Here is a 27734-nt window from a genome sequence, read left to right as displayed (position 1 = left end):
GGGGGGGGGGAGCAGGAGAGTAGTTGATAAGACAGACATCCTGGCATTGGTAATCTAATTAGGTATGTGTGGGGTTGTTGTACACTTCCAGGCCCAGTTTCATTTTGAGTATGGAGGTGGAACCTGTGTAGATGTGGTTGATCAAAGGGAGAAGAAATTGTGAGTTAAGCAAAGCTCTGCTTTTATAAAACCTAAGAAACATACAGATACTTTGAATGTCTGAGTGCCTGCACCAGTGGAATACTGAAGGAACTTGTAAAACTTGCTGCAACAGTATTTAAAACTGTGCATGTGGCGTGAAAGACTCAATTTCCTAACATTTTGGCTTGTTTTTCTCCACCCACCACATCTCTGAAATATATCGTATATGTAATGGTTAACCGTACTGCTGCCCTGACTTACTTTATGTTTGTTGCTGTTTTGTGTTTTTATTATGTTTTTATATTGATTGTGCATTTTTATGGTTTTTATTATATTTGTAAGCTGTCCTGAGCTCTGTTTTTAACAGCAGAAGGGCAGGATATAAATCCCCTTAATCAATCAATCAACATTCCATAGTGTTGGAAACTAGAGTCTAGGCATTTAAGGCTGAAAATGTTAAGTTTTTTTTAAAAAGATCATAGAATCATAGAGTTGGAAGGGGCCTTGTAGGCCATCGAGTCGAACCCCCTGCTCACAGCAGGAAATCCACAGCTAGAGCATCTCCCGCAGATAGCTGTCCAGCCTCTGCTTGAAGACATCCAGCGAAGGGGATCCCACCACCTCCCTAGGCAGTCGGTTCCATTGCCGAACTGCCCTTACTGTCAAGAAGTTCCTTCTAATGTCCAATCTGAATCTACACTCCTGCAACTTAAAACCATTAGACCTAGTCCTACGCTCTGGGGCAGCAGACAACAAATCTGTACCCTCCTCTGTGTGACAGCCCTTCAGGTACTTAAAGAGTGCAATCATGTCACCCCTCAGCCTTCTCTTCACCAGACTGAACATGCCAAGTTCCTTCAACCTTTCCTCATAAGACTTGTTCTCCATACCGGCTATCATCCTCGTCGCCCTCTTCTGAACCCGCTCCAACTTGTCTATATCTTTCTTAAAATGAGGCACCCAGAACTGAACGCAGTATTCCAGATGAGGCCTGACTAATGCAGAATATAGTGGGACTATTACTTCCCTCGACCTGGAAACTATAGCTCTGTTTATGCATCCCAAAACCGCGTTTGCCTTTTTTGCCGCAGCATCACACTGCTGGGTCATGTTCAACTTGCGATCCACTACAATTCCAAGGTCCTTCTCACACGCACTACTGCTAAGCCGGGTATTTCCCATCCTGTACCCGTGCATTTTGTTTTTGTGGCCTAAATGCAGAATCTTGCATTTGTCTTTATTGAATGTCATTTTATTAATTTCAGCCCAATTTTCTAGTCTATCCAGGTCCCTTTGGATTTTATTCCTGTCTTCCATTGTGTTAGCTATCCCTCCCAGTTTCGTATCATCCGCAAACTTCATAAGGCTTCCCTCCACCCCGTCATCTAAGTCATTGATAAAAATGTTGAAGAGTATCGGCCCCAGGACAGAACACTGTGGCACTCCACTCGAAACCTCCTTCCAGTCCGAAGCAGAGCCACCGATGACCACTCTTTGAGTACGGTTTTCCAACCAGTTGTGAATCCACCTGACAGTGTTTCCATCTAGTCTGCATTTGACCAGTTTGCTAATCAAAAGGTCGTGGGAGACTTTGTCAAACGCTTTGCTGAAATCTAGATAGATGACATCTACAGCATTTCCACCATCTACTAGGCTAGTGACCCGATCAAAACAAGAGATGAGATTAGTTTGACAGGATTTTTTCTTGACAAACCCATGCTGGCTCCTACTAATCATAGCATTGTCATCTAGATAGTTGCACATCTTTCCCCAGTTTTTGGTGGTAATTCCTAGGCACAAAAACAAAACAACTGGACAATCCAAATATTAATATGCAAATATTATATGCAAATATTTTGCATAATATGCAAATTAGCCTGCCCAGATTTGTGGAACTGGAATATGGCAACCCTAACCCAGAGCCGCCCCGCCCCTAGGCACCCTAGGTCTGGTACGGGAGGAGGTTCATGAGGGGGTGACACCAACCCTAGTGACGCCACTGGTTTGATGTGTATTCTATTTCATTTTTTTAGATCAGAAACATTTTAGTAATTAGTCCAGCCTGTCCCATCATGTTTTTGCACTACAACTCCTATCACTGTGGCCATGGCCAATTACCCGGGGTTGATGATGGCAACCATAGCCTTTAAAAAATCTGGAGGGCACCGTTTGAAGAAAGCTAGTCACTTTTTGCAAAAGGAACAGCAGATAACAACCAAAGGTGAGACGTATGAAATCAGGCTAAGGTAGCTCTAGAGGCGATGAAGCAGGAGTTCAACCTAAATAATAATCAAGATTACAGGGCTTAATTTGTGGGGTGCCAGCGCTGAGTTGTGGTATCTTGTTTCAATGCCTGGTCTCGATCCCTGGAACAAATAAAGAACAGTTGCAGGTGGCCTTGAGGATAAGCAGAGTGCACTTGTCTCACGTGGGTTTTTCGATTCCATTGAATTGAAAGCGGCTTACTTCCCAGTAAACAAGTACTAGATTAGTCTGCAAGGAGAAGGAGTCGTTCTGTACTATGTACGTATGGTGTGTATTCTGTAGTAGCAGGATAAAACATGTCAAACGCTGCTTGGGTTGAAAGACCGCTTACTCGCTTGGACAAGGAGATCAACGCCCTTTCAGCCAACTCTCACGCTCTTTTATCTCGCTTCTTCCGCCTCCACCCCTTGCTTAGCGGCCACCCTTTGGTGCTTCTCTCTCTCCCTGTCTGATTGGTGGCTAGTTATATGTCTCCATCTCGCCGATTGGTTGAAAGGTCTGGGCTTGCGCAGAGGCTGCGTAGGTTACGTAACTGTCCCGGATGTGGCTGTCGTTCGTGAGGAGAGACACCGAGCAAGCTTTCTCGTCGTCTAGTGGGCTATCGTTCGGCAGCGTTGACTTGTACTTGGGTATTCGACTTTATGTTTTTGTCTATTTCCACATGGGGATGGGTGGGAAAGAGTACTAATTAAAAAAAAAGGTCTACGTGATTGAGATGGAAGGTTACCTTGGTTTTCATAAAGTTAATAATGCCCCGGGACAGCAGTACCAAGTACGTTACAGTGACGAGATCTCTCGCAACACCCATCTGGACTGAGTTCACCCTTATGTGGTTTTGCTTCCTGGTAATTGCTCCGCTAGTGCTACCTCCACGCGTTGGCTACCCTGACTTAAATTATTAAATCTATAGGTGGCGAATGGGCTTCCGAAGTGCTTTTCCCCTGATGTTGTGGGGGACATAGATGGTGAGCCGAGTTCACTCTACATGGTGTATCTGTGCTTCATTTTTTCCAGGGGTTGAGCCCAGGCATTGAAAACAGATGCTATAGCTGGTGGTATACCATAAATTAAGACTTTTGTTGTGGCTAGGAAGGGCTCTCGTTTTATTGTCTTGGCCCTCTGGAACCTGCTTATACCTGGGTGTATTATTGCTGTAGCAGCATTTGGTGATCCTGTATTCTGAATGCTGCTGCATTTACAAGTAGATTGTAAAAACCTCTAAGCAGTTGATATAAGCCATTAAATGATCAATAAAACAGTTAAAACAAGTAATTAAAAACATTTTTTAAAATAAATTTAAAACAGACAAAAACATTAAAACATATCAGTGTGTCTGTAGCTAGATAAGCTTGCCTAACCAAAAGGTTTTAAGTAGGTGCTGAAAAGAGTACAGTGAAGGTGCCTACTTGATGGCAGTAGGCAGGGAGTTCCAAAGGGTTAGTGCTGCCACACTAAATGAACGATTTCTTACAAGTGCAGAACGGACATTATGTGGCACCTTTAACAGTGCCTATTCTGCAGAATTAAGTGCTCAAGTGGGCACATATGGGCTAAGGCATTCTAGTCTTTTAGCTTGTTATTGCAATCTTCTCACTTCTCCCCCACCCCCAAATTTTAAGCTCTGTTGTTGCTGCAGACCGTGGCATTGCTTTCACCCTGCTAACTTTATGGTATCATTTCCCAGTATATCTTTTTATGTGGATTTTGCTTCTCCCACTGTCATCCTCAGATATTCAAAGGTTGTCTTTGCACCAATTCCCTTGATTTAAGCCAGTTCACACCTATGTGCTAACACCTTTTCCCCTACTTCATTCCCCCCCCCAAATCACACTTTCAGTGAGATTTTTGGCTTAGTCATTTAGTTTTCAGACCATACAGAAACCAAACTTGATTATGTGTAGCTGTGCATATTTTTGTTACCGCTCTTTTAGTCTTTTTCTTATCTCAATCAAGATTTTGATTATAGGCTCTGTTTTATGCTGTATTACTCTGTAGTGAATATCAATGATGGTATATAAATAGTGATTTGCTATACTCAAGCTTTTGATTTTTGTTTATTAACAGGTTTAAACTCTAATACTTTAAAACAGCCTTTTAACAAACCACTTCTTGCAAAATGAGCATCCAGTCTGAAGGGGTTCCCAAACCAGAATCTGAAGGGGTTCCCAAACCAGAATCTGAGGGACTAGCAACCAAGATATATTATTGTGAGGTGAGTTCCTTGAAATGAAGCTAGTCCTAAATAACAAAGTATGTGGTTTAAAATTTATAAATCCTATGGCTAATTCATCACTGAAGTGTCAAAATTGTTTATGTAGCTAGCATCTGTAATAACAGATTCTAGAAAAGAGATCTAAGTTGGAAGTCAAGTCATATTTGCTCAACCACAGCAACAGCATCATAATTTCTAGTTCACTAGAACTTGAGATTCTTCTGTGGATACCTATTAGTAAAAAAAAAGGTATATGAAAGCTGTTTTCTCTTTAAGACAAGCTTGGAAGGGGTCAGAAGAAAGCAAAATTGAAGTATTAAAGAGCAAAGGGTGAAATTCTGCACATGCATAAAATATTGTGTAGAGCAAGTCTATCAGAATTAGTAGAGTCCTTTCCTCTGCTAGGTTGCCATGTTCTGCTACAGAGCATCATGCTACATCATTCATGTCACAGCAGACCCATTCCTCCTCTACAAGCATTCATAAGCTCATAATCCCTCAGGAGAAGTTCCTGACCCTCAGTAATAAATGACCTGGCCATAATGCTGAATTTCTGGTATGTCAGCAACTTGTGAAAGCTTCTACAGATTGCTGTGGGGTATTCTGTGTACCATGGATGGGGAACGTTTTCAGCCCAAAGGCACATTTCCTCATGGACAACTTTCTGGGGACCATATGCCAGTGGAGGGTAAGGTCAGGTGAAAAATGGATAAGGCTAGAGACAAAAGTGGGAAGAACACTGAACACAATTCTTCCTTCCTTTTGTATAGTAGGCTACATTTCAGCTATGCAAGTCACAGAGTCCTACACAAAAACATATATTTCCATCTAATCAAGAAAGATGCATTGTCATAGTTCAAACAACATTCCAGATAGGCAGAAGCACTTGAGGAAGAAGGAGAAGGGTGTGGTTCTCCAGCCATGCTGTACGCTATGCTGCATTTGTGGGCCTTAAGGATTTTCCCCATATGTTTCATCGTCACTACAGGAATTGTGATAAAACTGATGTTTGTGGCCAGTTCAGTAAAATTACAGCAGGATTATGCTTAAAACAACAGATCTATATTTCCCTTGCTGGTGGAAGTTTTTTGAGACAGGATACTTCAGTCTTCGTTTTGTTACTGTTAAGCTTAAGTTTCATTGAAGTATTGCACTTTGAAATGGTGCCTCAGTAGTCTTACTGCTAGAAGTAGTAATACTGTTATTTATATAGACTAACATTTTGTGTTGAAAAGCAGTTCACAGAAACTGATGAAATGAAAATTTGGTAACGTTGGCTGCATTTCCAAATGGTGACAAAGAGCTTGTATTTGTATGTTTTCCATGTTTTAATTATCATTTTAAGAACATTATAACTTTCCTCTCTTCACAATGAAGTTCATGAACAGAATATAATTTTATAACTGAAAACTTTTTTGAACTTTTTAAAGATTTGTAAAGTTCCATGTATGAGCGCTATGACACTTCAGACACACTTTGCTGGAATAAGGCATAAAAAGGTAATTCATCTTCTACTAATATTTAAAAATGAGCATGCTATCCTTAATCCCTGAAACAAATTACTTTACTATTTGAATAACGTATGAAAACATATGAATATTTTTGAGATGTTGTGGATTATATTTGAATAGACAAATGCATTGGGAGCCTTTTTTGGTTGAAGAACATGGAAATATGTATTTATTTATTTATTATTTGATTTATATCTCGCGCTTCCTCCCAGTAGGAGCCCAATAGAAACAGCCAAAACAGTTGATGAATCCATAAGATACTTGTGAAAGGGATTTTTGAATTAATTATCAATTTAAGAGTATAGTTCTTATAAATAGCAGGATTTATGTAATTGACAAAATTCTGTTCTGAGACCTGTGTTATTATTACTGCATTACTTCAATATGGTAATGGCTGAGTATAGTTCAAAGAAAACAAATCCAAAAAGGAGACTATGCAACAACTGGGTATTCAATCTTTTCACAGAAAATACTTAAAAGTCTAGAAGCCACCCCTAGAAATTTGAAAAACAAAACCATTAGTGTAGCAGAACTTTGTGAACATTTAGATATCTGTGTATTCAGTATGGCATCATTTATTGATGAATTTGAAGGCTCTCCGTGTTGTTGAACATAGTCTTTCCGGTGTAACCTTTAAACACAAGACTAGAATTATGAAGCTATTGTGATGAAATGTTTTATTGGTGTCTCCATTTTCTGTCCTTACAGTAGCCTCTTGTCCAGAGTATAGGTTGTGCATCAGAACAATTAGATGCTGTGGCACCCCCATTTCTTTTAAAGCATTCCATAGTTTTTTGTGATCTACACAATCAAAGGATTTGCTGTAATCTATAAAGCACAGGGTGATTTTCTTCTGAAATTCCTTGGTCTGTTCCATTGTGCAACGTATGTTTGCAATAAGATCTCTGGTACCTCTTCCCTTTCTAAATCCAGTTTGAACATCTGGGATTTCTCTCTCCATAATATATGGTAAGAGCCTTTGTTGTAGAATCTTGAGCATTACTTTACTTGCATGGGATATTAAGGCAATAGTTTGCTAATTACTGCATTCCCTGGAGTCCCTTTTCTTTGGAATTGGAGTGTATATTGAATACTTCCAGTCTGTGGGCCAGTGTTTTATTTTCCATTTTTGTTGACAAATTTTTGTCAAAATTTGGACAGATTCAGTCTCGGTAACTTGTAGCAACTCTATTGGTATGCTATCCGTGGTGATTTTTTTCTTCCAATTATTTTAAGAGCAGCTTCTACCTCTCATTCTAAAATTTCTGTGAGACGGGTGTATTTTATCACCCTATTTGTTTAAACCATATGCAGAACATATCGTACAGAAAGCGGGATTGCACCAAGATGGAGGTGTGAAAATTGGAGGGAGAAATATCAATAATTTAAGATACGCAGACGATACCATACTACTACCAGAAACCAGTAATGATCAGAAACGAATGCTGAGTTAAAGAGGAAAGCACAAAAGCAGGACTACAGCTAAACATCAAGAAGACTAAAGTAATGATAACAGAAGATTTATGTAATTTTAAAGTTGACAATGAGGACACTGAATTTGTCAAGGATTACCAATACCTTGGCAGAGTCATTAACCAAAATGGAGACAATAGTCAAGAAATTAGAAGAAGGCTAGGACTGGTCCTCAAATGCAAAGATGTATCACTGAACACTAAAGTCAGGATCATTCTGACCATGGTATTCCCGATCTCTATGTATGGATGTGAAAGTTGGACAGTGGGGAAAAAAGTGGTTAAGAGAAAAATCAACTTATTTGAAATGTGGTGTCGGAGGAGAGCTTTGCAGATACCATGGACTGCGAAAAAGACAAATGATTGGGTGTTAGAACAAATTAAACCAGAACTGTCACTTGAAGCGAAAATGATGAAACTGAGGTTATCATACTTTGGACACATCATGAGAAGACATGATTCACTAGAAAAGACAACAATGCTGGGGAAAACAGAAGGGAGTAGAAAAAGAGGAAGGCCAAACCAGAGATGGATTGATTCCATAAAGGAAGCACAGACCTGAACTTACAAGATCTGAACAGGGTGGTTCATGACAGATGCTCTTGGAGGTCGCTGATTCGTAGGGTCGCCATAAGTCGTTAATCGACTTGAAGGCACATAACAACAACAACAACTGAAAGTCGCTGATTCATAGGGTCGCCATAAGATGTAATCGACTTGAAGGCACATAACAACATAAATGATATGCTTTTTGTTAGACAAAAACTCTCTTAAAGTGTAACACAGTTTCATAAGAACGGCAGAGGACTAATTTTTTACTCTCTGGGAAATATCTATCTTTGCAGCATAACTCTTGTTAGATGTCACAGTGTCCTTTGACATGCTGTTGGATTTTCCTCTTGTAATGTTTTGTTGTGAAAATTACATAATTGGTCTTGATTGTATATTTTGATATGTGAAGGTAGGTAGGTAGGTAGTACTGCCTTTGGCCAGGTGTTGGAATAAGATGATCTGTCTGTTCTCCTCTCCCCTCCCCCCCCCATACACACTTTTAGGGATTCAGGGGCTGAAGTAAACAAACTAGTTTAAAAGCTCACAGCTTACTGTGCAAGGTTTTCCTTGCTGGACATTATTACGTCAGGATGTCGCAGAGGTGATGCAGGGCCATCACCAGTGAGGCCCCTCCCTCCATCAGTTGCCACTTGGCAGCAGCCATTACATCAGGCTACATCTGAGGAGGAATGCAGAGCAACTTTACTGGTGCAGCTGAGAAACCAGCAGCTTTCTGGTTCTCTTCTTGAACCCTTCCACTCCATTTGGTCGTTAGAAGAACTTCTAAAAGAGTGCCTTCCCCAATATCAATCCATCTTGGTAGGCGAGGCCTTGGTGTTTGCCACTAGGGGCTGTTCAGTTGGTGGATAGGGCCTTCTCAGTGGCAATTGCCCATTCATGGAATGCATCTGCCTGTTAGACTCTATGTCCTGAACCAACAGGTTACTCGCGGCTTGTTGCTCGGAGAACACAGAGATGTGCGTGTTAACAGCGCGTCTGGTCAGTAAAACGATAAGAAAGCACTCCAACACTCTTCGGCTTTGTGCAAGCAAAACAAACTTTATCAGAGTGCAAATATAAAACAGTCACCAACATATACTTCTTTCCTACTTTCATCCCCCCACACAGTCTGGCTCTCTGAGCTTGTGTTTTATAGCCAAGCCCTTTGATCCGGTGCAGCTGTGTGTCCTTCACACATTTACAGTGCAACAATTAACCCATTCCCAACACGGGGAATGACTCAGCGTATCGAGCCAACACTGCCTCACTCATTATTGATTTTTCAGGCAGAATTTAAAAACATTCCTGTTTTCCAAGGCATTTGATTGCCAAAAAACACTTAATATTAATATTAATAGTATAATTTCAAGGCAAATAACTTTACCAACTAAAAAAGCAGTTGGCAAAGAATTTTGAGAAATGATTGTGAACTCTGGATTCTGTTCTTGCATTTTTCATTCCATGCGATTTGTTTCCTGGTCTGTAAAATGACTGCATTTGTGAACATGTAACGTGAAGATTTTCAGTCAAGTGCCCAGAAATTATTCCAGGAGCTGTGCCAAGACTGCAGAATTCTCAGGAGAACTGTGCTTCAAAAGAACATGTCAAACATTGAGACCAGCATAATTATCATGATCTATGTGGGAGATAGCCAGGTCTTTGCCTTCTGACTCTGGCCAGATGGTGGGAGTCTCATGGTAAGACAAGAAATTTCTTCTGATAATTTGGCTCATGTAAGACATTAACTTATTCATCTCTAGGAGCACAAGTATTTGTTGTCATGAAATCTCAGAACAATGTAACAAACATTGATATGGATTGGTGGCTGAAGGCTGGACGTGGGAAATAGCAGATGGGAAAAGGAATATTTTGTGGTAGCAGAGATGTGAGACTCCTGTTGCATGCTTGAGTCTGCTGGAAGACCACCAACAAGTATTGGATACTTGGCAAGGTTTCAGCAAAAATTAGGGTATGAAGTTGGATTTTCCCCAGTCATAGCATATTCAAAGGTTGCTTTTAAGGAGTGCTTTTCTGTATATAACGTTTCATTGATTTTCCAGATAAAATTTACAGTGTGATATAACATAAGTTTTTGTTGTTTCTTCTAAGAGGGTAATACACACATTGTAGTTAATTGAGAACATGCATCTTTTACACAAATGTCAACTTCAGTACAACTAATTACAAGCACCTCAAACAACCCCCCTCCCCCCAACCAGGTGGCATTACTTGAGGAATAAGAGGATGTGGGGGGAAAGGGGGGAGGGGAAACAGAAAGGGGTGAAAGAAGGGGGGAATAATGGTGGATGAAGCAGGTGAGCAAAATAAACATTTCTAAATTTAATGTTAGCCGCTCCAAATTTTAGTATAAGATGGTGGATTGTTAACATATTGGATAAAAGGAAACCATATTGACATAAATTTGTCAGTTTTAGAAATACCACAGGCAGCCCTTAGTTTGTATGTTAGTTTTTTCATAAAAGCAGTGAAGTAGATCTTGTGATAGCAATATTGTATCGTCACGTCTTTTAGGTCTTGCCAATGTTTTTGCTATTGTTAGATGTGCTGCTATAAGTAGATGCCCAATTAATGGTTTGTCCCTCTCATCCATATCTACATCAGTGAGAAGATTAAGAAGTGCCACCTGTGGAGTCCTGCCCCATGGGCCCAGGCACAGTCAATTGGATTTCTTCAAATACCAGATTCCAAAATGACTGGGCCCGAGGGCAAGATCACCACATGTGAAAATATGTGCCCCACTCCCCGCAGCCCCTCCAACAAAGTCCAGACATTGCTGGGTTTATTCGGGACAGCTACACCGGAGTGACATACCATCTATACACCAATTTGAGCATAGTTTGTGTAGTTGGTTGCAGGCTGATTTTATTATAGGTTTTTGTCAGTAAGTACACCACACCTCTTCATCTATGAAAATATTACAGCCGTTCTCCTATTGCATCTTGAGACTGGATAAGTCAGACCCTTCAAGTGATAGCAGCATTGAGTATATTGGAGAAACAATGCATCTCTCACCATTATTTACAGCTACAATCAGTTGTTCAAAAGCTTTTAATTAGCAACAGGCCTGTTCTTTCATTCATGTCTTTGGTAAAAAATGTGTCTGACACCATTGGATCCAAGTAAAATTCGTGTCACCCAGCGTATCTCCAAAAGATTGCTCTGTTATTAGTTGGTTGTTAGTGAAAAAGTCTTGAATACGGAAGAGTCCCCTCAACGTCCAATCCTGCCGGGCTGTATATCTACTTTTGTATTGTAAAAATCAGGATGGAAGAAGAGAGGAGTCAAAGGAGAATTTAAACCAACCAGAGTTTTTTCACACTTCTTCTAGAACTTAGTCAGTGTGGCCCTGAACAAATTTCCCATCATGTGTTGTAATGTAGTTTTAGTAAAACTAAAAATTTCTAAAAAATAATGTGTTTAAAGGTCCACCAATACATTCTCAATTTGGACCCATCGCTTTCTAGTGCTGTCCAGGATCAGGAAAATAAGATGGTAGAGTTGATTGGCTTCATAATATAATTTTAGATTGGGCATCCCCCACCCTCCTGTCGGTACATTAATTTTTTCCTGATTCTGGGCCCCTCTGATTTAAATACAAAGAATTCCCACTCTTTTTGCCATATTTTAAACTGTTTGTCAGAAATCCATATCGGGAGTGCATGAAAGAGGAAGGTGAGTCAGGGAAGTGCGTTCATTTTAAGTGCTGCTATTCTTGCTGTTAAAGAGAAATTTAGTTTGCTCCAACTTTTCGTGTCCGCCTTAATCGACATCCAAATAGGTCTGAAATTTGCTTGAAATAGTTTGCTAAAGTTCTTATGTATGTGCACTCCCAGATAATGTACTTGTTTTGGACAGAGTTTTATACCTAAAGTTTCTCCAAATATATTTTGATCTCTAGGGGGTAAATGAAAACATAATACCTCTGATTTTTGGAAATTAACTGTCAATCCTGATAACCTGAACAGATTGACCATGTTCTTTTTAAATGTGAGAGGCCGCTTTTACCGGATTTGTAATCGGCAATGCCATGACATCGGCATAAAAGCTTAGTAAATGAGTGTCACCTCTTATGGAGATCTCAGAGATGGCATTGTTGCTCCTGAGGCGTTGTGCCAGGGGTTCTATGGCTATTAAAAACAGGAGAGAGAGGGGACACCCTTGGTTTGTATGCCTATAAATAGAAATTAAATTTGAATCAATTTCATTTACTCTGACAGACTCAAAGGAGGTATTATATATTTTGTCTATGATTGATAACATTGTGGGGTCAAAATTCATTCTACGTGCAGTTTCTTTTTAAAAAGTCTAATTTACTCAATCAAAAGCTTTAAAAATGTCAAGAGATAAAAAAGCAAGGGGTAATTTATTATCTTTACAATGTTTAATGTCCTGCTTGCGGGCTTCCCCCAGGCACCTGGTTGGCCACTGTGAGAACAGGATGCTGGACTAGATGGGCCACTGGCCTGATCCAGCAGGCTCTTCTTATGTTCTTATGTTCTTAATGTCTAATAGGGTCAGCAATTTGTTTCATTGGAATGAAGCCTTTTTGGTCGGGATGAATTAATTTTGTGATAATTAAACTCATTTGTTTAGTTAAAATAGCTGTAAAAATGTTATAATCAGAGTTCAATAACGAAATTGGTCTGTATGATTCCATGTATAGAGGATTTTTAAAAGGTTTTGGTAAAACCACTATCTTGGAATATCTCCAGGTTTCCAGAAAGACGTTACCAGCTAATATTCCATTAAATAAATGCACCAACCTTGGAGTGAGAAGCTCCTTATAATGTTTATAAAACTCATTGGTGTACCCATGTGGGCCTGGAAACTTATTAGTCTTTAAGTTGCTTGTGATTTCATCAATTTCTTCAGACTGAATAGGGGCTATCAGTGCCGCTCTCTCCTCCCCTGTTAGAGCTGCCAGTTGCACATTCGATAAATACTCCTGGATGGCACTCATTGAGCTGCCTCTATCCTTATATAGTTTGCTATAAAAAATAGTAAATTATCTATTAATTGCCTTAGCTTCCCATATTAGCCTCCCATCTTTTTGTTGTAGTTTTTGTACCACCCTTTGGGGTTTTTTTTCTTGATCCAATTCGCCAATAATCTTGAGCCTTTATTTCCATATTCATAAAAATGTTGCTTCACATATAGCAGACTGACCATTGTTTTGTTTACCTCTAGTAAATCCAATTTCTGTCTTTTTGTTTCCGTGGAGCACATTATTTTTCTGGATCCTGTTCTCCCATATTCAGTTGTCAATATTTCCAACTCTCCTGCTATAAAGTCTGTCTGTGACCTGCTTATTTTTTTAAATATTTGCTCATTCTTTTATACAGATGCTGCACACCACCGCCTTCATGGCTTTCCATTGGGTAGTGTCTGGGGTTTCATTTTCTATGAAATAATTTTTTAAAGTGTTTTTATAGTATTTGCGCTGCCTGGGGTAGTAAGAAGGATTGGGCTAGACCTCCAAACTGGGGAGTTTCATTGAGTGCTCAGGTTTCAAAAAGATGCTATGACAGGGGCATGATCAGTGATTCTAATAGCCCCTATGGTGGCACTTGCCACCCGTGTCAGTAATGTTTCTGATACTAGGATGCTATCCAGGCATGTCTGAGTTTGATGGGTCTTTGAAGAAAAAGTAAAACTATGGTCCCCTGGGTGCAGTTCTGCCCAAACTTCTTTTAGTCCACATTTATGCAGCATTTGTAGAATTTGTAGTTTTTCTTTAATGTTGTTTTTAATAATTGATTTTTGCAGTTTGGATTTAACAAGCAATTCTGGATTTAGCCCTTTTAAACTTAGATTTAGGTCTCCCTCAAGAATAAAGTCCCCTTTTCCAATTTTCTTTAGTCTCCGAAATGCATTAGTTAAGAAGTTTTATTGTCCTGAGTTTGGAGCATATAATGTGCCTATTGTTATTGGATGGGAACCCTCTAATTGGGCCACACAAAAAATAAAGTGCCCTTCTGGGTCTTTAACTATTTTTTGCACTTCAAAAGTTCTCTTGAATACAACTGCTGTACCATGGGCCTTGTGATAAACACAATTGTTTTTTGTGGAAAAGGCCCAAAGGTAAAAAAGAATATGGAAAGGGGAAGACTGCTGCAAAAAGCCACCATTTCCTTTGTCCCCCCCCCCCCGATGGAATATGAGGTAAAAATGAAGAAAAAAGTCTTGGGGACAAATGGGAAGGAATGAGGAAAGAGGGGAGAAGGAAGAACTATCATTGCCCCCTCCTTCCCCCCCTTGCGCCCCCTCCCTTTAATATTAGAAGCAACCAAGATTAATATATGGGTGACTTGTGGCGTATTTCTCTAACAACATCGTTTTGGAGGTTTAAACGCTGGAGAATTTGTCAGAAGTATGTGAATATTGATGTGTAGTCTCTTCGTCTTGCACTAGAAGGACTTGATGAGGAGAGATCAAGCTTCTGCACAGATATTAGCTGTTGATTCTGTAGGGGTGCGTTTGCAAGGGTGAAGATTTTTCTTGCTGCTTTCCCAGCTCCCATGTATCTGTGTTGCATGCCGTTTTCATGAGTTTCTAGGTCTTCCTTTCTGATCCCTTCAGGGTGTTCTATGTTACATGCTGTCAGGAGGGATAGAGCCTCCTCCATGGTGCTTGCTGTCAGCAGCCCTCCATTTTTAGAGACAAACAAGGGAATTCCCAGCCGTAACTGATTCCCACCTTCTGCAAGAGGGTGGTGACCGGTTTAAAATTTCTTCGGTTTTCAGAGTATCAGGGCATAAATCTTGTAATGCCATAACAGGCTTGCCAACAAACTGCAAATCTTTAATCTTCCTCAGGGCTCACTTTAATTCTTTGTGAACCTCGTGAAGCAAGCAATAATATCCCATGGGTGTGCTTTATCATTGGGTTTTGCAGCTAGTGCCCGGTGAGCTGGTTTGAAATCATTTATCGATATTTCTAGGCCCGGGAGTACACAATTTAACCATGCTGCCAAAAAGGCGGCCATTGATGCAGAATGTTCTTCTGCCCCTTCTTTAATCACACAAAAACGAATATGCGATCTATGTACCCCATTCTCGATGTCCTCCAGCTTATTTTTTATAATCTTATTCTTATGTCTGAGTAGCAATAGTTCCTCTGAATTGGTTAGGCTCAGATCCAGTGCTTCTGATGATGATTGTGCTACATCATCCAAACGTGCAGCGAGGTCCATCAGTTTAACCTCCAAGCGCTGAAAAGAGGCATCCTAGGTACTTGCTGTGTCCAGTTTAAAAGACTGAAATTGCTTACCTAGCTGTTCCTTCCAAGAAGCAGCCACGAAATTTGCATCTGCAGGTGCTGTTTTAGAGCTTTTCTGAGATCTGGGATCTATCTTGTCTAGTAGTTGTTGCCTTGCTGCGCTCAGGCCTTCTGTGTCTTGCAATTTAAAATAGTCCTCCCAATTGCCTTCTTTTCCTTTACATATGCCGAGGAGCATCCCCCCTTGAAATAGCTTTCATTTATGAATAAGACAATGTCCTGATTTAATATTAGGGAGGCTTTTCCATCTGGAAGGGACAGAGCAGTGATGTTATGCACCCATTTTGCAGCTCCGCTGGCCATGCCCCCTAAGGAGTGCTTTTAGTACTTACAGACATGGGAGAAGAGATAATATTTGACAATGTTGTCAGCAAACATGCTTAAGTAGCCTGGCTCTTTTTTGTAGTCTTCCCTGTCAAAGTATTACTACTTATTACTCTTGGTCATCCTTCCGCAACCTGGTGCCTTCCACATGTTTTGGACTACACGTCCTATCAGCCCCAGCATGGTTAGTGGTCAGGGAGGAGGAGTTGTAGTCCAAAACATTGGGAGGGCACTATGTTAGGAGAGGCTGGTCTTGGTCATAGCATTCTGTGAGGATGTTGCCTTTATCATATTATTTCCATGCTTCAAGCTGAGCACCGTTCTAGGATTCTCCTAGTCAGTACCAAAACTGTTGATGTTATTTTGTATTTTTAGACAATTATAAATATAGAATAAAACTTTCAGCAGTACTGATTGACTTGCAATTCACTTAGAACAGATTAAGCAAAGCCTATAAGGAGAGATCTAAGTTTCTTAATTTGAATATATTGTGGCATAGGGTGGCCTATACGGAGTTAGGAGCACAGAGTGGCTAATTATTACTATATTTATACCCCACTTCCTGGCCAAGAAAGGTCCCTAGGTCCTTTAAAGTAAAAAGGACCAAAATAAATAAAATATAATAAAGCAAAGTAACATTAATAATATACATACCTTAAACTGGAATGAACTTTAAAATGAAAATTCAGGCTTTTAACAAAATCTTACTCTTCTGTCAAACTTGCTTTATTTGACAACCTTTAGAACCTAGATTGGAATACTTCTCCCATGCATGTAAGATAAGCTCAGGTGGAACTTTAGGTCCCTTCTTTCCAAACTTTAGGCTCATATGTGGCCTTTCTCGTTACCTTGTTATTCTGTTGGACAAGAGGGCAAGAATGAGCCTTGCCTGGTTAGCCATCCATTCCCCCACAGTCATGGAGGTCCATGTTGGAGAACCCCTGGCATGGAAAATGTGCTCTTACTTCCCAATTACTCCTTTAGGGATAGAGTTGTTGCAGAATGACATCTGATGATTCACCAGCTTTAGGGATAACCAAAGTTAGGTATGATGATAAAGTAGTGCCCTCCAGTTGTGGCCCGAGAGTGAAGGTGGGGAGGCCATTCTTGACTCCATCCCTAAAGATGATTCTCTTTCATGGTAATGCATCTTTTTCTGGACTGAGGAAAATCATATGGATGAGTTTCATATAATAGTTTCATATGATAAGCCTCCTTTCTGCATGGTATGATCTTTCCAACTCTTTTTATTAAATAAGATCCAGATGAAGTGGTGAACACTTAAATTAAGAATTGGGTGTTGGACTAAATGCTTGAACTAGAAATCTTCAGGCACATACTGTTACATTGGTTTCAAGCAAAAACACTGCATTTTCTTAAGTTCTGAAGATGTCCTGGCCTTTGGGAGGAAGGGTGGGATATACATGGAATAAATAATAAGAATCTATACAGTCTTAGCAATCATTTTGGAATTTATTAAAGGAAGCTTAGGTTCTGCAGAAAACTTAGACTATCTCACCAGTCTGTATTTAGCAATCTGTATTTGATAGAATTTTCTGTATGCAAATTTCTTTTCAACTGAGCTTGTAAATATGCATATTTTGGTGAGAAATTAAAGTGAATTTAGGGGGAAATCTGTTCCATTCATCTGTTGAATCATTGATGACAGACACCCATCTAAGGCAGAAGCTGACTTTTCCCCACAATAAAACATAGAACTATTCTTCTGTACCTTGTCTATCAGACACTCATGACCTTGTAAAATACTTAATTTGGCAAATAAATAACAGGGCACCTTTTGTGGAGAAGAAAAATAAAATAATAAGTGCAAGTGTGAATGGGTTATATAAAGTCAGTATCCTCTGTTCGTACTTGTCCTCCTTCTTTAGTGAGTAGGCAACCGCCACTCTTACTCTGTTGTCAGCTGGGTATGAATTAAGAAGTTCTTATTGTTATAAAATTATGCAAGATCTGCTTTTGGGCACCAAATAGTTCAAAAATGTCATTCAATCATTTTCTCTTGGATTGTTCTCATCAAAGTGTAAAAAAGATGGAATGTTAGAAACTTGTGTTTTGAAAAAATGCAAGAAGACTATAATGACTTTGAGGTTTTTATGTAATTCTTTTGAGATCTCTCAGTTCTGTGGTTAGCATCTCTTCCATAGTCAGGAGACTCGAGTTCCTCTTCTAGTTCCCTTTTCCCCCTAATCTGTTTTGCTGATGGGATTTATTTCAGCCCTTCACATTTCCTATTCACTTTTTCAGACATTTCGGGAAACTTGATTACCCAGCCAATTTTACCAGATAACCCAAAATCTTGATTTTGAGGGGTTTCAACTCCTACAACTATAGGAGCGATAACTGTACAAAAATCAAGATTTTATGACTCCCCTAAAATCTATCAATGTAGGCCATGTCATTGCATGAATCGATCAGTGCTTATGACTAATAGGGCTGAACTTGAGTTAACCTTGTGGCATTCCTTGGAATCATTGTTTCTTTTTCAGTACTCTGTAGCTTTTGCAGAAAATCATGAAGGCAGTACTTTTTAAATTTTCCAGTAAAAGTTGACCTTTGTCATAATTTGTCTGCAGAAGCTACGGTGACACTTTCTTCTTCATTTTTTTTAAAGTAGCTCACTAATGGTTCTATTTTTATTTTATTTTGGGAACACTTGCACCTTTATGTAGAGAGAGAGAACTCTGAAGGCAAAACGTAAGTGTAAAACCTTTTTTTATCTCTTGTGGCTCTGATGGCTCATGCTTGGAGTTGTTTCCAAAAAATTAATTTGTTCTGGTTCTGCTAGTCTTACTGTACTCATTCCACATTTCAAAATTAAAAGGACATCTAACCTTTAATTGGAAATAATGAGAATTAATATATAATAATATAATGAGAATAGAATGGGCAGGCACATGTTCTATAGCACAAATATGACAGATTATTGAGGTAAAGGCTAAAATTGGATTTTAGGCTGCATACCCAGGTCAGGGAACTTCGGTCTCCACCAAATAACTAGAAAATGTTGTAGGGAGATACAATAGAGAGGAAGTGGTGGGAGGGCTGCCCTGTGGTTCATTCCCTCAGCTGCTATAGCACATATTCTGGCTGGCAAAGGGGGGTGAAAATAAATGATTGGTGGGAGAAGGCTAAACCCCTGCTGCTGCTTCAGATTCTGCTTCCCACTCCCATAAGTCTTACCTATTTCACAATAATGCTGACAAATGTCTAATTTGGGCCTTAAAACATGAGCAAATGCCATTGATTTTATTGGCAATTCAAAGCAATTGTGCATAGGACTGCAGTCATAGGAGAGTTGCAGCAGGCATCTGGGAGCAACTGGAAATGCTTCTGTATGGTGGCAATTCTGAATGAGAATCATAATTTTGCAAGAGCTCCTCAGAATAGATATCACTTGTTCCTTGGAAGCTGATACTAATGTAGAGACTGCACTGTTGGAGCAAGGTCTTGGATGCAGAGTCTGCTATTCAGGAAGTTTAGATCTCAGCTAGTGTTTCTATGAGGCAAATTAATAAACAAATGACTTATGGAAACAAAATCATCTAACTCCGTTCAGACAACTAATTTGTGTAAAACTCTCAAAGGTAGAACAGTAAAATGTGTGTGGTCCTTTTAATTATTATTTTTTAGCTGAGATGTGATCATGTGTTGGGGTATTGTACTAGCGAATGTAAGGACTAGGTTGCTAAGTGAAATTTCATTTTATTTATTCCAGATATGTATTTACTGCTTAATATTCAGAAATTCTAAGCTGGGAAGGAGAGGCAAAATTTTCTACCTCCAGCAAGATTCAGGGTGCTAAAGACAGAGCTAATCCAAGAGCTTGATTGCAATGTCTTTCTATATGATAGGGCCCCACTCATACGGCGGGTTACATTCCAGACCCCTGCCGAGAAGCAGAACTCTCCAAAAAGTGGAACTCCGTCAATAAAATGGTGCCCAATGCCTGAAAAACGCCATGAAAGCGGAACAAGCTCCGTATGAGTGGGGCCTTTCTCTAATTGAAAGCCGCTGTATTAGCGGAACGCCAAAAAGCAGGGCCCTACTGTACTTAGGGAAAAACCTGAGGGTGTCTGCTGAAGAAATGGCCTCATAAAATGTATTGACTGTTCATATGAAAACATAATAAATATAAATATGTCTTCCTAGGTGTTCCAGTGATATATGAAGAACCAATGTCATGTAAGAATACTAATAAACAATATTGAGTCAGTGATGGATTTTCTGAGTGGGTAGAGGTCAGAATAAAATTTATGGAAAATATGATCAAGACAATACCTAGTTTTCATTAAGGAACTTATTGTATTGATGGCATCTAGCATTGGTAGATGTTCACGGAGGATAAATTTACCAGAGGATGTTAGGCAGGATAATAATAAGAGAACCCCTCTGCAAAACTAGCGTATCTCTGACTGCTAGATGTTGGGAACAAACAGGAAATGGCCTCCTAACATCAGCTCATTTTATGAATTTCCTAAAGGCATATAGCTGGCTTTTGCTGTAGACTGAGCGCAGGCCTGGTTCGATCTTCCAAGAATCTTACAGTCATATTATGCAGCCATGAGAGTGGCTGTATACTATTGTCAGCATGAATTTTTTGCATTCTGCAATGTTAAATAGAAAATGCCCCTCATGCCATTCTGATGCTTCCCATAAGCTCATTTCAAAACAAAACCTTACAAAACGTATAGCCTTGAACTCAGAAACACTTGCTTAACAACCCTGTCAATTTTCATGGCAATACATGAAACAGTCAGAGAGAGAATCGAGAGTTCAAAGTGTAAGAGAGAGGAAAAAACCCCTTTTGGACTTTTTCTGTCAGAGTTCTTATAATATGTTGAAATTAGTTAAAAATCAGCCGTGTTCCTGTAATCCTATTACTGACCTTGCCCCATACTCTGACCTTCATCTTCTGCAGTTTAAAAGTTAATTAAATATCAGCCAGGCATTTTTTTAATTTGAGAAATTTTGGCTTGAACTCAATGATATTGTCGGGCATGCTCAGTAAGAACCAACTGTCAGTGTTCTTAAAGCCAGACTCACAGCTGCTTGGCTTGCCTAATTGGGGCCACACCCACACCAGACCTTTATTTCGCTTTAGACAGTCATGGCTTCCCCCAAAGAATCCTGAGAAGTGTCATTTGTGAAGGGTGCTGAGAGGAGACTCCTATTCCCCTGACAGAGCTCCAGTGGCCAGACTGCTCTGATTGAAGGTCTGTGAGGGGAACAGGGCGTCTCCTAGCAACTCTCAGCACCCTTCACTAACTACACTTCCCAGCATTCTTTGGGAGAAGCCATGACCAGCTAAAGAGAAATAGAGGTCTGGTATGGATGTGGCCAGGACAGCTTTGTTTTAAATTTGGGTGGGAGACTACATGTGCCTGCTGTAGAATAAAAAGGTGAGGGAAACGCTGAAAAGCAGTGATTCTGTTCACAATGTTTTCCTTTTGGAAAGGAAAGGGGCTTCCCCTCTGCCCAGTGCCCACCCATCAAATCTCCTCCCCTCCCTCTTCCTGTCCTCCCCCTCCCCTCCCTGCCCCTCCCCCAGATCAGTTTCATCTATCCTAAGCATCATTGTACAGGAATACTGAACTCAAAAAGCATGCAAATGATCAAACCTGCCCTCCCTCCTCCTTCCCCTCCCCTCCCTCCTCCACCTTCCCTCTCCTCCCCCATGGTCAGTTTTACCTATCATAGGACGAATCCCCACACAGCCATGAAGCTCACTGGGTGACCTTGGGCCAGTCACTGCCTCTCAGCCTCACAGGAAGGCCAATGGTAAACCACCTCTGAATACCACTTACCATGCTCAGAGGCACATGTTACTATAGGCTACAGGTACATTCTTAAACTGCAAGGTTTCTTGCCTGTTAGTGAATAGGTTCTATAAAACATGACCAAGAATATGTGAAACCATATGTGAAATTGTTATCTTCTCCCTAACTTGCTAAACTAAAAGTTTAACTAACTAAAAGTTTATTTAAACTAACTAAATGTTGAAAGCTTTTTAAGCCTTAAGATGCTTCTTCAAACACCAAGCAAAATTATTAAAACTAGAATGGGAAAAGTTCTTGGTCTTAACTTCAGAAGTTACTCTGTGGCTTTTTATCGAACTCTTAACGCTAAAGATTCATGCAGGAAGAAGAATCAGATTTAAAATTTTTTTAAACATCTCAGTAAAATGTACTATTTTCTGTTCTTTGATCTTTGTATATTTCTCTATGTTGAAAATTTGTTAACTCTGTTCTACATTTACCCCTTTAATACAAGTTTGTTTTTTCACAGTAAAGAAACCGCTATCAAAAAATATAAGATGTCTGAAAGATTTCATGAAGGATCCAAACAGAGAAGAACCTCTCATAGGTTGGCTGTTTCAGTTTGATCAATGTCGTTATTTTCTAGATCATCGCTATAAGCTAAATAACATTTTAAAGTAGCAAAATGCTCATAATGACAGGTGGGGTGGTATTGGACAGAATGTCTATATTGCTGAAATCCTGGGGATGCGCACAGTACAAAAATAAGTTAACAATAACTTGCATAGCTGCCAGCCCCACTGCTACATGTTTGGCCCTTTTTGCTTCACAGAGATCATCTTTGTTCAGAAACAATAATAGGATCATAGAATTCTAGCAGCTGAACATGCATTCCAGGGGTGGGGAACCTTTTTCAGCCCAAAGGTCACATTTCCTTTAGGTCAACCTTCCAGGGGCAACATACTAGTGGTGAGTTGCGCCAGCAGCAAAAGTAAGCAGAGCAATAAGTGAGAATTTTAACTTTGCACAGTAGGCTAGTTTCTTCACACTTGCACTTTCTTCTCAATCCTCCATTGAGACAAGTAATAAGTACTGTCAGAGTTCAAGGATGCATTCTAGGCAGGCAAAAAGATCCAAGGTGCAAAACAAAGCTGGTGAAGGATGTGGTTTAGGAAGGTATATTGCCTGGGAGAGTCTTGAGGGCCAGACACAGAGGCCAGGAGGTCTGCATTTGGTCCCCAGGCCTGATGTTCCCCATCCCTGATGTATTCTGTATGCATGTGACACTAAAACATACCACAAAATGGCTGCCATAGGTGGGGCACGTGGCACAGCACAAAACAGCTGCCTCATTTCACAGAAACTGCTTAGAAGTATACCTGAACATTTTACTTCGTAACTTTCTTTCTAGGAGGGCTAGAGATTTTATTTTTTAAATGAAAGCTCAAAGTCTGGTGCCTTTAGGGGCACCAATGAAAGCCTTCATGTGTGCTGGGTTGGAGACCCCTGACTTATGCCATAATGCATTTGTTAGTCTTATATCTTAAATCATTTTTATTTTCAAAAATAATAATTCCAACATTCGACATTTAAAACACATACACAAAAAGGAAAATAGAAAAAAATATAAATTTAGGTACAACTTGAATTTGATGTACCTGAAATTGAAATTTGTTACTCCAATGCATCAAAAGGACAGTCCAGCATTCCAAAACCCATGTTGCTTGTCTATATTTTTTTCCTATAGCAAGTCAAATTAGTGTGACAATGGCCCAAATCCTTTCATACCAGTCAAAAATAGGGGAAGATGTTTTCTGTCTCCATGGTTTTGTGATATTTATTGTTGCAGCAGTCAAAAGATTCAGTACCATTTTCAAATCATCTTGAAGAACAATGTATTTTAAATAACCCGAGAACAATAATTTATGATAATTTGATACTGGGTACCCCAGCATATCCCGAATTATATTACAAATTGAATTCCAATATACCTGTGCCTTTGAACGACTCCAAAATATATACAAAATGTCAGCATTAAACTTATTACATCTCTAGCACCTATTCTGGACATCATAAATTTTACTCAACCTGTGAGAAGTTAGATACCATTGATACATAACTTTATAGTGGTCCTCTTTTAGATCAACTGTTGTCAGTTTGGATGCAACCTTGCCCCATATCTGATTGCACTCTTCTGTATAAATATCTTGTTCCTGGAGAAGATCTTCACACTTCATCATAAAATTTGCCAATGACTTCTCTAATTCCAGTATTATCAGACAGAATTTGCTAATTCAGCCTTTATCAAATTCTGATAAAAGTAACTTTACTGTTTTAGATTCTGTTCATATTTCTCCAAATTTTCTAATTAAGCTCAATATTATTATTATTAACAATAACAACAATAATAACAATAACATTTATTGCCCACCATTCACCCAAAGGTCCCAGAGCGGGTTACAACTATTTTAAAATACAGCATTAAAAACAACCTAAATCACAAAATAGGGTGGATCCTAAAAAATACATCTGGTTGTCAAAGGCCAGGGTAAGAGGTGTCTCTTCAGCATTCACCAAAAACTGTACAATGAAGTTGCCATACACACCTCAGTGCAGAGTGAGTTCCACAATTTATGGTCCATCACAGAGAGTGTCCTTTCCTGGCAACCACCCCCTGAGCTTCCAAGAGTGGTGAAACTACTAAAAGGGCCCCCTGTGCTGATCTCAAGACCTGAGAGCATCTATAGGGAAAGGGGTGGTCTTACAGATGTTTGGGACCTAGGTTGTTTAGGGCTTTAAAAACTAGCATGAGCACATTAAATTGGACCCAGAAATGAACTGGCAACTAATGCAGCTGTTTTAAAATAGGGTTTATATGAGATCTATAGGGATCTGGCTGCGGCATTTTGGACCAGTTGAAGTTTCTGAGTCATCTTCAAGGACAGCCTCATGTAGAGTGCATTGTAATAATCCAGTCTGGAAGTTAACAGCATGGAATACTGCGACCTAGTAATCTCTGTCCAGAAAGGGCCTGAAGCTGGCAAACCAGCCGGAGTTGGAAAAAGGTACTCCTAGCCACTGAGGCCACCTGAGCCTCCAGTGATAATGTTGGATCCAGGAGTATCCCCAAGCTGTGGACTTGCTCCTTTAAGGGGAGTGCATCCCGATCCAGAACAGACAGTCGCCCTACCTCCTGGACATGAGAACTTTGGACACACAACACCTCTGTCTTTTCAGGATTTATCCTCAATTTATTGGCCCATATCTAGCCCATCACTGTCTCCATTGGTCTAGCCTCTCCTGATTTAGATGGAACAGAGGGATAGAGTTGGGTGTCATCTGCATATTGATGACACCTCACTCCAAATTACCTGATAATAGCTCCCAGGGGCTTCATACAGATGTTGAATAGCATGCGGGACAAGCTGGAACCCTGAGGAACGCCACAGGACAGCTCCCATGGTGCCATATAGTAGCCTCCCATAATACTTCTTGGAAACAGCCCTGGAGGCATGAGCAGAACGACTGAAATATAGTGCCCCCAGCCTCCACCTCCCTGGAACCTTCCAAAAGGATTATATGGTACACAGTATCAAAAGCCGCTGAGAGATCAAGGAGAATGAGCAGGGTCACACTCCCCCATCTCTGTCCTAACAGATGTCAACCAGGGCAATCAAGGCAGTTTCAGTGCCACAGCTGGGCCTGAACCCAGACTGGAATTGGTCCAAGTAATCAGTTTCCTCCAAGCATGTTGAAACTGGACTTCTACCAATTTCGAGAGCACCTTGCCCAGAAAGGGATATGTGCCACCTGGCAATAGTTTAACACTTCTGGGTCCAGGGAGGTGATCTTAAGAAGGGGACGCACCACTGTCTCCTTTGAGGTAGATTTTACCTCTCCCTCCTCCAGTGAAGCATTAATCACTCTCTGGACCCACCCAGTCAGCCCCCTGGGGCTAGATTAAAGAAGCCAAGATGGGCCAGGGTCAAGGGAGCACGTCTTCAAACAGCTTGTACACATTCTCAAGCCGCAATAATCGAAACTGATCCAGTACAGATGGAACAGACAGTGCTCTGGATGCCTCCATTGACTTGCCCTAACTGTGGCATCCAACTCTGTCCGAATCTGAGTGATTTTGTTCCTAAAGTGCCTTGCAAGGTTGTTAACAGCAGGCCTCCAAGGGTTTCAGAGTTACATTCTCTTGTCCAGATGCACAAGCCCATCACCATTTGGAAAAGCTCTGCCGGACTGCTACTTGCAGGTGCAATGATGGCAGAGAAGTAGGCTTTCTTTACTGCTGCCACTGCAACACAGTAGGCATGATGGTGCAACCTTACCCATGTTTGGTCAGCTTCAGACTGAGATTTACACCACCAGTGCTCCAGCTGCAAACCCTCCTGTTTCATTGCATGCAGGTCATTGTAATGCCAAATGCCTAGCACAAGACAAATAAGTTTGAGATTTCAAAGGGATAATGAACACTGCTGGTGGTGAAAAGGTTAAAGGTTTATTAGAGCAGCATTTACAAGCAGCTAAAGTGAAACTAAATATCTAGCAGCTCTCTGCCTCCCCCCCCCCCCCGTCTTACGCTCTTCACTGGTTGGAAACCTCCCAACAGCACAATGAGAATTCTTGCTTGGGAGGGGTTGAGTCTTCTTCCTTATTCTTGATGGTACTTTGAGACTGTGTTAGCCCCCTGGAGGCATAATCTCCCCAATCTAGGGGTCCCTTATTTATACCTGAAATACCCTCTGGGAGGGAGCACCCTATACCTATGAGATCATTATCTTCCCATCATCTACGTTGCTTGTTTCCCTCTCAGGTGATTTTTGTTTACTGTCTTCTGATACAACTTGGTGTTGGACATACAGCTGTGATGCTTATTCCCAGCTGCACATGTTGTTTTGACTACCAAGAGTCTTCCTCTGATGCTTGTTTACAAAAGCCAAGTGAGAACATTTGTAGGTGAATTAACTCATTGTCCCTTCAAAGCTTGAAAAAGCTAAACACAAGCCCACCTGGCAAGCAGGAGTGTGGGACAAACTGGATTGTTTTAATTAACTGGAACAACTTTCCTGAAGTGCTGTTTTTGAATACAGAGTGAACCATTAGAGAGCCTGTTTTTGAGTTCTCCAGATTCCAATACATTACAATTACAGTGTGCAAAGCAATCAGCACCTCAATACATGAGAGGTATGAGGCATGAATTACAGGCCATGCACATGCCATTCCAAAGCCTCCTCGTACATCTAGATTCTTCTGGTAATGGGCAATACAGTCACTGGAGTACCAAGGTGGCATATATGGTCCACAGTGATGGTGAGGGCTCTCGGAAACGATTGTATCAATGGCTTTATGCATCTCACCATTCCACAGTGAGACAAGAGCCTCAACAGGAGCACCAGCCATGTCAGCCAGAAAGTCCCCCAGAGCGTTCAGGAATCCATTGGATTCCATAAGTCTCCAAGGGCAGCCCATCTCAATGAGTCCACCATTCTTGAAGAGTGGAGTAGCTACATTCAGCCCAAACCTTACCAGGAAATGGTCTGTTCATGACAACAGACTTGGCAAGTCACAATCAACGGAGTATTACCAATCAGCTCTGTGGCAAAGACCAGATTGAGGGTATACCCAGCCACATGTGTTGGTCCATTGATGTATTGAGACAGCTCCATGGTTGTCATGAAGTCCTGAGCTGGCCCATTTGAGGCAGCCTCAGCATGGATATTGAAGTCCCCCAACACCACCATGAAAGGTTTCTCCACACCACATCCGAAATTACCTCCGCCAGCTCAGTTAGGGAGGCTGTACTGCAATGGGATAGACAGAACAACATCCTTGTTCTGTCTCTCTGGTCCAACACCACAAACAATCCCTTGAACCCAGACATGGTGTGGATTGGTCTCCTGGTGAGGGAGATGGATTTTTTATGGATGATTCCCAGGGCAGGTGCCAGTCATGACTGGGCCCTTGAGCACCTGCCTGGTCTGGGCCTGCAGTATCATATTCCAACACTCCTTTCTGATGCAGGTGGCGCAGGCTTAAATATGCCTGTCCGCCCCACCTACCTCCCATGTGGTTGCATCAGCACGCTAGTGTACTGCATGCGCATGCCTGCCATCATCAAAAATCATGGCAAGGGCATCAACTCCTTAGGGATGCCCCCAGCACTATTTTGGGT

General features: G+C 40.7%; 1 protein-coding gene across 4 annotated transcripts in view; it reads left to right on the top strand.

Annotated features, from left to right (window-relative positions):
• Positions 1–2908: 2908 nt before the first annotated feature.
• LOC133366676 (uncharacterized) overlaps positions 2909–27734 on the top strand; it is a 68343-nt gene continuing 43517 nt past the window's right edge. Inside the window, exons 1-6 of one of the 4 annotated variants that reach the window (XM_061590047.1) lie at positions 2909–3035; positions 4471–4618; positions 6049–6117; positions 18467–18491; positions 19947–19979; positions 22083–22160. In XM_061590047.1, coding sequence (XP_061446031.1) covers positions 4523–4618; positions 6049–6117; positions 18467–18491; positions 19947–19979; positions 22083–22160 — 301 coding nt within the window. In that variant the 5' untranslated portion in view covers positions 2909–3035; positions 4471–4522. Of the gene's footprint in view, positions 3036–3062; positions 3252–3282; positions 3372–4470; positions 4619–6048; positions 6118–18466; positions 18492–19946; positions 19980–22082; positions 22161–27734 lie in introns of those variants that run through there. The other 3 variants (XM_061590050.1, XM_061590049.1, XM_061590051.1) reach the window with 3 other exon arrangements.

Source organism: Rhineura floridana, chromosome 11, assembly GCF_030035675.1.
Source record: "Rhineura floridana isolate rRhiFlo1 chromosome 11, rRhiFlo1.hap2, whole genome shotgun sequence".
Classification (NCBI taxonomy): domain Eukaryota; kingdom Metazoa; phylum Chordata; class Lepidosauria; order Squamata; family Rhineuridae; genus Rhineura; species Rhineura floridana.
Note: the sequence above shows the minus strand (reverse complement) of the source record. Positions and strands in the feature narration are given on the sequence as shown.